We start from the raw sequence: 11,811 nt of genomic DNA on the forward strand, positions 1-11,811 counted from the left end.
CTGCAGGGTGGCACACAAGTTGTGTGGGAACCACAAGGCATGGCACAGAGTCAGGAGTGAGGGTTACAACTGCTTCACCTGTTGTATCCATCCATCCATCCATCCATCCATGCATCCATCCATCCCGGTATGGGGTGTTGAAATGGGGCTGTCCCAAGGGCTTTGACAGAGGGATGAGATCACAAGGCACTTGTCTCTCTCCTGTCAATGAATTATAATTCAGAAAAAAGCTCCACAGGCAGAAGAGAACAGTCCATGGCAAGGGCACCAAAAAGCACTGAAACTCCAAGTGCCAGTGGGTTCTACCACTGTCCATCACGCACTGTTTGTGGGTTTTCAAGGAGTATTCCAGGGCAGAACATGAGCTCCATTCATGCCCTACAGACACCACAAGTCTTATCTCTCCAGTCTACTCTTCAGAACTTTGCAAAAGAAGGGGAGGAGGCCCCAGCCAGCTCTCAGTCTTCATTCTGAGTTTACCCTGAGATGGCTTCTCCTTTCTTGGGGGACAGATTTGGCTCTCCCACATAAAGGCTCTTGATGGAAAATGCACAGGAACTTGAAGTATGTTTGGCTGGAAGGTGACTCTGGGCATGTGCTGCAGCGGAGGAGGCAGAGAGTCTAAAGCAGGCGTGCTTTAAAAATGATAAAAGGAGAAGAGGGGAAGCTTTGATCAAACAGACAGTGGGAGTGGGGGTGCCAAAGATGCTTGCAGAGATGGAAGCACAGGCAGGAGCGGAGAGGACTTTTTATGTGAGAAGATACATAATTCCTTTGGAGTCAATCAAAGGAGGGCCAGAACTGTTGAGATGCAAATTACCACTCACCTCCCCTAGCATTCCTGAGCCAGTTTTCTCCAAGAGCCATGGGCATGTGGGGACAGAGGAAATCTTAAACCAAGTAATTTGGGGGCCCCTTTCGTTTTCCTCAAAGGTTCCAATCCTTCAGGTAACTTCAGATATTATTTTCCAGTTTTCCTATACAATCAAGAGAATGATAAATGTCTGGTATTTTCTCTGAGGGATGGAAAAACTCTTCTGCAACCCTTGGATTCCAGCAGCTGAAGCTTAAAAAAAACCCAACCCAGCAACTGAGAATCATGCTCTGAAATACTGGAAAAGCCCCAGTACTGCTGAGAGAGACTCTAGAGACTTTATGGCTATGTGTAAAAAAGTATGTGCAGGCACTGTGGATTTCTGGGTATTCACCATGCCAGTGTTACTGGGAGGAGACAATTCAGCAAAACCAAGATGTTCACATCACCTCCAACAGCAAGACACTTCAGCAGCAGCAATAAATATAGTGCAACTCTGAGCACTACCATTAGCTGAGGCAACACCCATATTCTACAGAGCATAATTTGGCTTTTGTTTATATTTTTACATTGAAGACAGCACTTATGAAATATGGAATTCCTCCAGGGAGAAAACCTAGGTGGGAACAGAGCAACATCTGTCGTGCATAGACAGCCCAGGCAGGCACCACTTGGGATTGGGAAGGGGCTACCTGAAGAAAGTGAGACTGGAAACAATTTCCCGCAGCCTGGGATGTTACTGGTGGAGGCTGAAACACTGATAGTCAGACTCAGCTCTGGGGTGACTGCAGCCTGGTACCAGAGGCAGTGAAGCTCATCTGACACTGCCCTCACCAGCTTTCTCTGCACACATTTCAATTCAGCTTCCCCAGCATGAAATCGAAGTACCTGCAAGTTTCAGTGAAACACACAGCTGCAGAGAGAAGAGGAATCCCATTGTCCTTACAGAGGAGTGGCCCACAGCATTCAATCCTTGCTGGCAATCACAGAGCTGATACAGGAGACATTCTGCACATCTTGCTTGGTCTGCACTCTAAGCACACGAAAGACCTCACTCATAGGACCCAAGTCAGTATGAAGCAAGGCCCTGCAGATCTCACACAGCTGTTTTTGGGGGCTGTGGATAAGCCTGAAGGAAGATGTGTCTGCTTTGTACTGGGCACCCAAAAACCCCCGATGTGGCACGGTTATTGGAAGTGTGGAAAATGTTAGCTCAAGAATGGGCCAGAAATGGAAGTATGATATGACTCTGTCCAAATTCACTTCTCTCCATCTCCCATGTTCTCCCAGGTATTTGTCTACTATTCCCTGAGCACATGCCCCTATTTAACCCTACAGTTCTTATATACAAGCACCCAGAGTGATCACCTTGCCAAAACCACCAGTGCCTACGTTCTCTTTCCTTGTGTGATACCAAAGCTATTTCTTCCCCTGCTGCCAGAACAGGGTTGAGAACAATTCACTCTGCTGAAGCAGCTACAGACACTGGCAAAAGCTGCACTAGATAAAGGTCAAACTTTGCATTGCCAGACCTGCATGAGGCCAGGACAGAGCAGCGAGGGATGTGGCATGTGTGCCAGCAAAGCTGTGCTGTGCCGAGATTAGCACAGCCCTGAGTGGAGTGCAGGAGAAAGGAGCCTTTGTAAGGCTCCCTGAAGTAGGACAAGAGCAGCAAGAAACTCTGGGGATTTGGGTTGAGGTGTTCTGATAGAGTGGTGTCTGCTGTGCTGGCAGCAGAGCTCCTTGCTGAGACAGTAGATGCTGCTCCAAGGAAAATGCTGCTGCTCTTTCCAGGTGATGGGGAAAATCTTGTTTCTGGGCCCCTATTTAATACTAACATGCCAAACATGGGCAGACCAGCCACGTGGATTTAAAAAAAACAACAACAACCCCACAACCTAATAGACCCTGATGAAACAGAGTAATTGCGAAGAAATCAACACCTCCTTGTCCAAGACAGGTACCTTCTTAATGAGGCCTAGCCAGGGTATTTCCAACCTTGTTTCCCCTTCCCTTTCCCAGACAGTTCAACATTTAATAATTTCTTACCTAAACTGCTCGTTACTGTCCCACCACACGCTGCTGGGGAGCGTGGGGGATGACACACTTAGCCTTAGCATCAAAGCCATGATGCTGACAGTGCAGTTTTCACTGTCAGCCAGGGATGTTTGGTTTTCCTGGCAGATCTTTTTTTAAGCACACTTCAAACAACCTCCTTTCATTTCCCTGACAAACCTCAGACGTTAGCACACCCCCTTGTTTTTATGCCATCCCTCATGCTGCTTCTCCCTCACACTGATTCCCTCACTGCAGAATGCACCGAGGCCTCAAAAATTATCCAAGGGGGGTTGGTTTCTTTTTTTGGCAATTAACACTCAAATTATTCCAGCTCTGTATGGTGGCAGTTTGTCCCTAAAAAGAACCTTGACCTAAGCACTGGGCAGACACAGCTGTGAGGGACTTCCAGGTGCAAAGAGGATTATAAACCCACTCAGGTTTGCTGGAGATGTGGGCAAACAGCTGAAGAATTGGCATAGACTTTGATCTTTGGGCTCCTGAGTGCAAGAGAGACAAGGAGCTCCTGCAGCAGGTCCAGCAGAGGGAAAAGAGGATAATCGGGGGACTGGAGCTCCTCTCTTATGGGGAAGGGCTGAGGGAGTGGGGCCTGTTCGGGCTCGGGAAGACTGAGAGGAGACCTCATCAATGTGTATCAGTACAGGAAGGGTGCCGGGAGGCTGGAGCCAGGCTCTTCCCGGTGGTGCCAAGCAATAGGACAACAGGCAATGGGGCAGAAACTGGTGCACAGGAAGCTCCACCTGACCATGAAGAAGAACTTTGAGAACTTTGTTACTGTGCAGGTGCCCGGCCCCTGGAACAGATTGGAGCAGATTGCCCAGAAAGGCTGTGGAGTCTCCTCAGGAATCCTCTGGATGCAATTCCTGTGCCATGTGCTTTGGGATGACCACCGTACAAAAATGGCTGGGAAACAAACTTTCTAACACAATCTGAAGCATTAGAAAGCAGGCATTCTTTATCTACGTAGGGCACATAAAACACTATCTCTGAAAATTCCTATTCTCTATGTTATTTATCAACCCTGCTTGAGCAGGGAGGTTGGACCAAATACTCCACTGTGGTCCCTTCCTATTCGACCTGTTCCGTGCTTCTGTGATCTTTGCTGGCCTATCTGGATTGAAGTTTAGGAAAACGGTAAATTACATCGGAATAACCGCAGCTGGGAATTGTTCCAGCTGTAGCACGGGAGAAAGTGCCCGGAGGCTGAAGGGAAGACGGGAACTACACAGCATCCCTGCAAAGGACGCCCGGGCGCTGAGCCCCTTTCCAGACTTATCTTGGCCAAAACCGGCCCCCCGGGCCTCCCCGGGTCCTGCCCCGCTCCGGGGTCAGCGGGGGCCGAGCCCGGCCCGGCCCCGCCCCGCCTGAGGACGGACAAAATGGCGGCGGCGGCGGGGGCCCCGCCCCGTGTCAATCAGGGCGCGGGACCCGCCCGCCGAGCGCGATTGGCTGCGGCGGCGCCGGAAGTGGCGCGAGGCCGGGGCGCGCGGCGCGGTTCCGCGTGCGGTGGGTGGGTGACTGAGTCGGTGGGTGAGTGAGTGAGTGAGGGGCGCTCCCGGCTCCTCCCCGGCACCCCCGGGCCCGTTTCCCTCGGGACAGCCGGGACACCGCCCCGCCGGGCTCCGAGCCACACGTCTGGCTGCCCTCCCGGCCCGCTGCTCGCAGCCCTCCCGTTCCCGAGGCTGCTGGCGACTCCTCGCCCACCCGGCACCATGTTTGTCCTGGTGGAGATGACTGACACTGTGAGAATTCCTCCCTGGCAGTTTGAAAGGAAACTGAACGAGTCCATTGCTGAGGAGCTAAACAAGAAATTGGCCAACAAGGTAAAGTGTGGGCCACGTTTAGGTTGATGCAGGCATCACAACGTCCCCGAGCGTTCCTTCCTTGTGTTTGTGCCTGCTGAGGTGTCACAGGGGTTTAGATGTGAAGGCCATTCCCTGCGACTGTAAACAAAGAGACAGCCACGTATCATCTCAAATGGGACATTTTTCTAATGGCTGATGTTGTAATGGGAAGATACTGAGACACCAGATGGGGCAGAGGAGCATGGGAGAGAAGTGAGAGCAGCTGCTGGTTTGTGTTAAAAGGAGCAATCCAAAATGCAACCTGAAAAACAAATGCGTACTAATCAATCCAGTTTAAGGGAATTTAAAGAAAAAAAAGTTTCAAGGGAATTTAAAGAAAAAAAAATTTAGAGGTTTTAAAGAAAAACCTCTATAAACACAAGTAGAACAGTAATACTGGAAGAGAAGTGAAGCTGTTAATAGCTGATTTGTTCTGTGCTTAGTAATTGAAATACATGGTGGCAGTAAGAAGTTGGTCTTTGGTGCAGGATATAAAAAGTGTTGTCTGGTGGACCTGGAGGTCAGGGTTTCCCTGTGCAGCCCCAGGACTGTGATTAGTGTATGGCTTTCAGTATGGGGCAGGTGCAAAACTCAAAATGCAGCTGTAAACGTGAAGGGAGCTCAAAAGAGCAAGCTGAAGGGGTCGAGGGTTGTGAATAGCAGATTATACAGGCAGGTTATGGAAAGCAGAAGGCTTCCTTCTTCCACTGATGACTGGTAGATGCCTGAAATTTTGTAGGCTGTGAAGCTGTCTCAGAAGTAGCAGTGAAACCAAGAGTTTGACTCGTGTCTCCCCAGAGCTAATATAATACAATACAATATAATATAATATAATGGCAAGCCTAGAGGCTTCTGAGAGTGTAACTAGCAAAAAACATGTTTAGCATTTGGACCAGCTGTGGGGCTGGTGAATGATGGGGAGCTGTTTACTGTCTTGGCAACTCAAGCTCTCTCACCACTGACAATTTCCCAAGGGTTTCTCTTTGTAGCAGTGTTCTTTCCAGTTCTTTCCAGTGCCATGAAAATGTGCTCCCACAACATTTGGACAGGGGCTCCCCTACGCTGCTGGTGGTGGAGGCAGTGTTCCAAAACAGACTCCATCTCATTTTGCCACCCCTCTGTTGCTGCCTTTTGAAAAGGTGTGCACAATGTATGAACTCCATAGTTTGCTTGATTTTACCTCGTGGGTTGTTTGATTTACTGCTCTTGAATTTTTTTTCCTTTTGTCAGGTGGTGTACAATGTTGGGCTCTGCATCTGTCTGTATGATATCACAAAGCTGGAAGATTCATACATATTTCCTGGGGATGGTGCTTCACATACCAAGGGTAAGTGCTTTTCCTCAGTTACATTGTGTTGCAGAAGGTTAATTAATGATCTGGAAATGTAAGCTGAGATCAATTGTTGGGGACAGTAACAACCTTAAATTCACAGCTTTAACTGTGTTCCTGTTAGGAGGGCAAGAAGAACATGGTGAAAGTCTCTTAATGTCTTTGGGTACAAACAGAGCTTTAAATGGCCAATCCTTCTTGGCTTCTGCAGCAGCCCATCTCTGTTCTATTGTTAAACCATAGATATGGAGTAAGGAAATGGTTAATTTAGTTGAAAATTATTGAAAGTCTGCCCATAGAAAATAAGTTGTAATAATTGGTCTGCGTTTCTCTGATATTTTTTCTTTTTGAAGCTTTTTTTCCCTAGCTAGGATATGAAACCTGTTTCTACATATAGCATTTGCACAGCATTTAATGCTCTTATACTAGCTGGAAGTTTTATGACACTTTTGTTGAAACTTAGACAGATCTGGTTCATCATACATTTCTAGTGATTTTTTTAGTAAGAAATGACTAATTTCTCTACTTTGACTCTTGGCAAATCTGAGTAAACACTGGAAGTAAGTGCATAGAAGCAAATTTCATTTTTTTAAGTTAAAATAAAGGTTTAAACTGGTAAGAGATGCATTTTCTAGTTTCAGTTTACAATCCTAGGTTGAGCACATGAAATATCTCCTGTTAGAAGGGAACTGCACTGGCTTTGTGTGCCTTCCCTTGTCTAAATTTTAACTCCAGTGGAACTCATTTCCTGCAAATAAAAGCTTCTCTAATACTGAAGGAGGATCTCAGGCTTTCCTGCTTGCTTTAATCTCCATCCAGCTCCTCAACTTAGAATTACTCCTTGAACTGAAAGAAGAGAACTTTTCTCTCTGAGCTCGGGAAAAAAAGTCTGCTTTCAGAATCTAGGGTAGCACTTTGATAAATCCTGCTGTGTCTGGTGATAACTCTTTCTATAATGCACTGCCTAGGTTTATGTAAAAGAGGAGCATGAGGAGGTACAGCTGCAATGATGTTCAGTTTGTCAGAAGCATCCTTTGGCTGATTGTCTTGGTGTAGCATTCTTGTAATAACAAATGCTATGTTCTTAGTTAGAAACATTTTATCTAGCTTGGAGGAAAAGTCCAGTTATGTTAGAGAACCTTTTTTAATCTGATAATACTTGATTTAAAAGATTTCATTTAATGAAAATACAGCATTGCAGACAAAGATAAAAGGCAGAAGTATTACAAGAAAGTATAAGTTCAGCTGATACTCTTGACCATGAGCATTGTGCTTCCATCATAACTTAATCAGAGGGCATGCTCCATGTTTATCACTTTCTTTCTGTGAACTTCTTGCAAAACTGGGGAGCTGGGAACAGGACACTGCTGATCAGCTGCTGCCAGAATTTGTACCAACCAGTTAGGAATCAGAACTCCTATTCCCATTTTTCTATCTGATCGGTGAAGAAGTTGTAAAAGAAACGGGGTGTTTTAGAGGGCATATAGGATGTGGGATTTTGTTTTAATGGCTGCCACCCTGTGGGAGGACTGTAGTTTATTAACATGGACATGACATTAATGATGTGTTTTCTTTTAAGTGCATTTCCGCTACGTGGTCTTCCACCCCTTCCTGGATGAGATTCTGATTGGACAGATTAAAAGCTGCAGTCAGGATGGCGTCCACGGTAAACTGCAACTTCTGACATTGGGGACACGTGAGCTGCAGAGTCCTTGGGGCTGTAGAGACACTGATTTTGGCTGGAGTAATGCTCTCTGTGGGCTGGTTAATGGCTGTTACTGGCCTCTAGTGCTGCTCTGGTCTGAGGGTGATCGTGGTTTGAGCCTGGCAGCTTCTCCTGACCTTGATGGTTTTGTCCACACTCCCTTTTCCTTTTGCCCAAGAATAACAGGCAAACCCGTCTGGAGCATGGACTGGATTTTTTTCCTTGCTTCAGTTAACAGAATTTGTTTTTTTCAAAGTGGAACTATTGGCTTGTGTGGGTCTGATGTATTTTTCTTATAGTGCTGTGCAAATTTGTGTTCATTTCCTGTACCTGAAAACGTGTCAGGGAAATGTCTTTGTGAGCACACAGTGCTGCCAGAGTCATGGAATATATAATTGATGAGTTGCTTTCCTTTCCTCTCAGAGTCTTCCATACAAGGGAGCTCTGCTGCTCAGTTGTTAAATTAGGACAATAAGGTTACCTTGGCTGCTTTTGTTGCTGAATTTGGGCATGGTCCATTCCCTGATAAAATTCAACATAATGAAATCTTAACGGGGATGTGGGGCCTGTTCTAACTTTATATCAGTCTTTATTTAACATACTACATCTGTGATTTCTAAGCTCTTTTTTGTCACAGACCTCTATAGCATCTGACTCATTTCTTGGAACGGTTTCATTTCCATTCCTGCTCCAAACAACCTTTTCCTTTCCCAGCGGGCACGAAGACTGTGCCCTCTGTTGCTGTATGTACTTTCAGCTGGGTGGTTGCTTTGCTGCCAACTGAAATTGAGTGTTGTGGCTCAGAGAATAATTCCTGCATAATCTCACTGTCCTTCCTGAGAGAGGAAGGAAAATCAGCCTAGAAAGGCATTTTAGGAATCGCTGTGGAACATCATTTGCAAAGAATTGTTTCAGTCCTAACCAAATTATTTTCTCCGCAGTTTCTCTTGGATTCTTTGATGATATTGTCATCCCACCAGAATCCCTGCAGCAGCCAGCTAAGTTGTATCCTTTGATCACCTTTGATAACTTCACTACTTCATTCCAAAAGATTGTGCAGTGCTGGCCCAACAGGCATTCACCACTGCAACAATGAAGGTGCTCAGCAGCAGGAGCTAAGCCCTTCTGTCGGGCAAGGCCCACAGACTGTTATCACAGCCAGACAGGCCCTCACGCTCATTAGGTTTTGCAGGATCATTGTCCCTGCTGATGGAAATGAATGGCAGTGTCCCCTCCCCAGTTGTAATCCCTGCCTCCAGTCTTGGCTGCTGCTGAAGATAGAGTGCAGGTTTTCCCACATCTGTAATGTCTACATACGTGTGTGTCTGATGTACTCCAGTGTGGTAGGCGAGGTTGTCTTGGGTCTGAGGAGTTCTGCTTGTCTGGGGGCTTTTTCTGCTGCTGGGTATATTTGGGGAATGTGTAGACAAGCAGCATACAGCTTGATGCAGGAAAATCACAAAGATGGGGGTCCTGGGCTGTGCAGACAATGACCTGGGATGGCACATTGTGGTTTGGGAAATAACTGTGAAAAGGCTTTGAATTGAGCCTATTCTCAGAACTGAATTGAGCCTATTCTCAGAAAGTGATCTGTCAAGCAGAATGCTGCTTCCCTCCTTAATCCTTGGCCAGTGATGAAGCAGAGCAGGTGTGGGTGTGGGAATATGAGACAGAAGAAGGGGCCCATGACCTTTACATGGACATTGGGGAAGAGATCCGCTTCCGAGTCGTGGATGAGACGTTTGTTGACACGTCACCGACTGGTCCAAGCTCTGCAGAGGCTTCCACTTCAAATGCAGCAGAAGAAGTCCAGAAGAAAGAGGCACCCTACACTCTTGTGGTAACTATGTGCATTAGTTCTTACGGCTTTGTGAGTGTTGTGGCTTATTCAGTGTCTAAAATAGCTCCCCTTTCCCAAGGAACTGATTGCTTTAAGCTGACCATGAAGCAGAGTCACCAAATGAAAGGAGTGGAAAAGGGGGAAAATGAGGTTGTTCTTGTGGTTGCTCTGTTTTCTGAGTGTTTTCACTGGAACACTTTGTGATTGTTGATGGTTCTCCCTGGGAGGCTGATTTAAAGCAAAGTGTGTGTGCATGAAGAGCACAGAGCTGGGAGCAGCACATCAAGGTCTGTGTGGCAACCGAACAGTCTTTCCTTGCAGTGTTCTGGCATAAAAGCTGAGTACAGTGCATGAGGAAGGTGGATCTGAACTGGTGGCAGCTGTGTTCTGTAACCTAGACAGGAAGGATGATGTGTTTTTAGGCATTTTCCTCTGTTCTCTATGCACTTTACAATTGCATGCTCTGCTCTCTTCTCTGTGAACAGGGATCAATCAGCGAGCCAGGCCTGGGCCTCCTGTCGTGGTGGACAAACAGTTAGCTGCCAGCAGAGGCTGCTCCACAGAAAGTCTTTCCGGTGGATGTTTGGGGGATAATGGGACCCTGCTGGTGCTCACTGCTCCTCTGAAGCTGAATAAGAAATTAGATCTGCTATTCTGGTTTCCCTTCAGCTTCCAAGCTGCCAGAGAGAGACAGTTACTTTCAAGAAACGTCTTCACTGATGTGCAGAAGTGAATTTACAGGCACAAAAAGCCTTGAGCACAGCAGCTACAAACTCAGCTGGAGCTTTGGTCTCCTGCCCCAGAGGGAAAATTGTTTTGCTTGCCTGAATCAAGGAAAGAGTTGACTTTAGTGAGTAAAGGCAGAAGAGAATACCTATTGAGAAGTATCACTCCTTAGGCTGAGAGATGGATCTCAGAGGAGTAGAAACCTGCCCTTCTCTTGACAGGAACTGAAGAAGAGACAGCAAAAGGCTTGAGTTGGTAGAGGTGTGGTACTCTGGGGACCTGGAAAATGCTGTTGCTGAGAGAGCAGGGGAGGTGGTGTTCTGCTAAGTGTGCACCAAAGGCCAAGAAGGAACAGGAATGAGAGTTTACCCAAAAGTAACTCAGGCTTAGTGAAGATGACCACTGTGGAAAACTACAGGCTGCTTATTGTGCTGAAGGGAATGACTTCTTTGGGTGGGCTGTATTTATGCAGAATGAGCTAAACTTTGCAGGAGCTTGACTGAAAATATGAAATTATTGACTGAAATGGACCAAGGCTGCTTTGAGCAAGCTAAATCCTTGTTTGTGGGGATTTTAATACTGTAAGTGGAATAAATAGTAAAAACCACACAGCCTGCCTTCCTGTACAATTTGTGGGGAAACTATTAGCTTCCTGCCTAGCAGGAAGAAAACACTTGCCTCCTGCAGTTTAGCTACTTGGATTTCAAGGCAGACAGAGTTGAGACCAACGCTTTGCTCTGTGCTAACAGCCAATGACAAACAATTGCCATCACCCTGCCTGACAGCAGTACAAGGAAAGGAGGGAACAAAACAGTGAGTAAAATCTATGCAGGGCCCATTGCCAAGAGAGTGATGTTGCACATAATTACAAAGCCAGCCACGTTTGGCAGGAAGGAGCTGTAATTCCCTGGGATAGTGGGTCTGCTTAACCTCCAACTGTGAAAACAAAGCCTGAGTCATCAGCGCCCTCCCTGCAGCATCGTTAGAACCCCTTAATTCTCAACTGTTATTCCTGGTGCAATGCCCTAATTAAAAGGGAGCCTAGAATTCTTTAGGTTCACACAGTAACTGAAGTCCATCTGTGCACACAATAAGCTTACTGAATGCCACCTACAGAGCAGCAGTGCTCACACATGCATCCATCTAGCTGTGATGGAAATAACTGTTTGCAGAAACCCCCCAGCTGTTTGTATAGGTGGAAATTTGGGTGAAACAAGTGAGCAACTTCCACACAGGCTGTTCTGGGTAGTGCCAGGGCAAGGGGAAGAAGTCCAGCTACTCCAGGTAGTGGTTTTGCTCAGCTCCTTTTGGACAGGGTCAGGGCTCCTAGGAGTAAGTGAAGTGGTAGTGATGTGGTTTTGCGTGCTGTTCTCATGAGAGACTCCTCAACATCCATCTCCTGCTGTAAGTTGTGCTTCAGAAACCTAAGTGTGCAGTGCTGGGAAATCAGATACAGCAGGTGTTCTTTGCAAGTTT

At 46.7% G+C, this 11,811-nt stretch overlaps 1 protein-coding gene across 1 annotated transcript; it reads left to right on the forward strand.

Moving 5' to 3' along the window:
• Window positions 1–4,366: 4,366 nt before the first annotated feature.
• Window positions 4,367–10,944, forward strand: POLR3H (RNA polymerase III subunit H). The gene is made up of 6 exons (XM_064731983.1): window positions 4,367–4,713; window positions 5,965–6,061; window positions 7,644–7,730; window positions 8,711–8,774; window positions 9,402–9,609; window positions 10,095–10,944. The coding sequence occupies exons 1-6, from the start codon at window positions 4,603–4,605 to the stop codon at window positions 10,146–10,148; spliced, it is 621 nt and encodes a 206-aa protein (XP_064588053.1). The 5' UTR covers window positions 4,367–4,602; the 3' UTR covers window positions 10,149–10,944.
• Window positions 10,945–11,811: the final 867 nt, after the last annotated feature.

Source organism: Zonotrichia leucophrys, chromosome 1A, assembly GCF_028769735.1.
Source record: "Zonotrichia leucophrys gambelii isolate GWCS_2022_RI chromosome 1A, RI_Zleu_2.0, whole genome shotgun sequence".
NCBI lineage: Eukaryota > Metazoa > Chordata > Aves > Passeriformes > Passerellidae > Zonotrichia > Zonotrichia leucophrys.

Bases quoted from the DNA above. Each gene is read 5' to 3' on its own strand.
- POLR3H (XM_064731983.1), top strand. From the start codon at position 4,603: ATGTTTGTCCTGGTGGAGATGACTGACACTGTGAGAATTCCTCCCTGG. The intron at 4,714-5,964 runs GTAAAGTGTGGG...TCCTTTTGTCAG, and splicing joins ACAAGAAATTGGCCAACAAG to GTGGTGTACAATGTTGGGCT. The intron at 6,062-7,643 runs GTAAGTGCTTTT...TTTTCTTTTAAG, and splicing joins TGGTGCTTCACATACCAAGG to TGCATTTCCGCTACGTGGTC.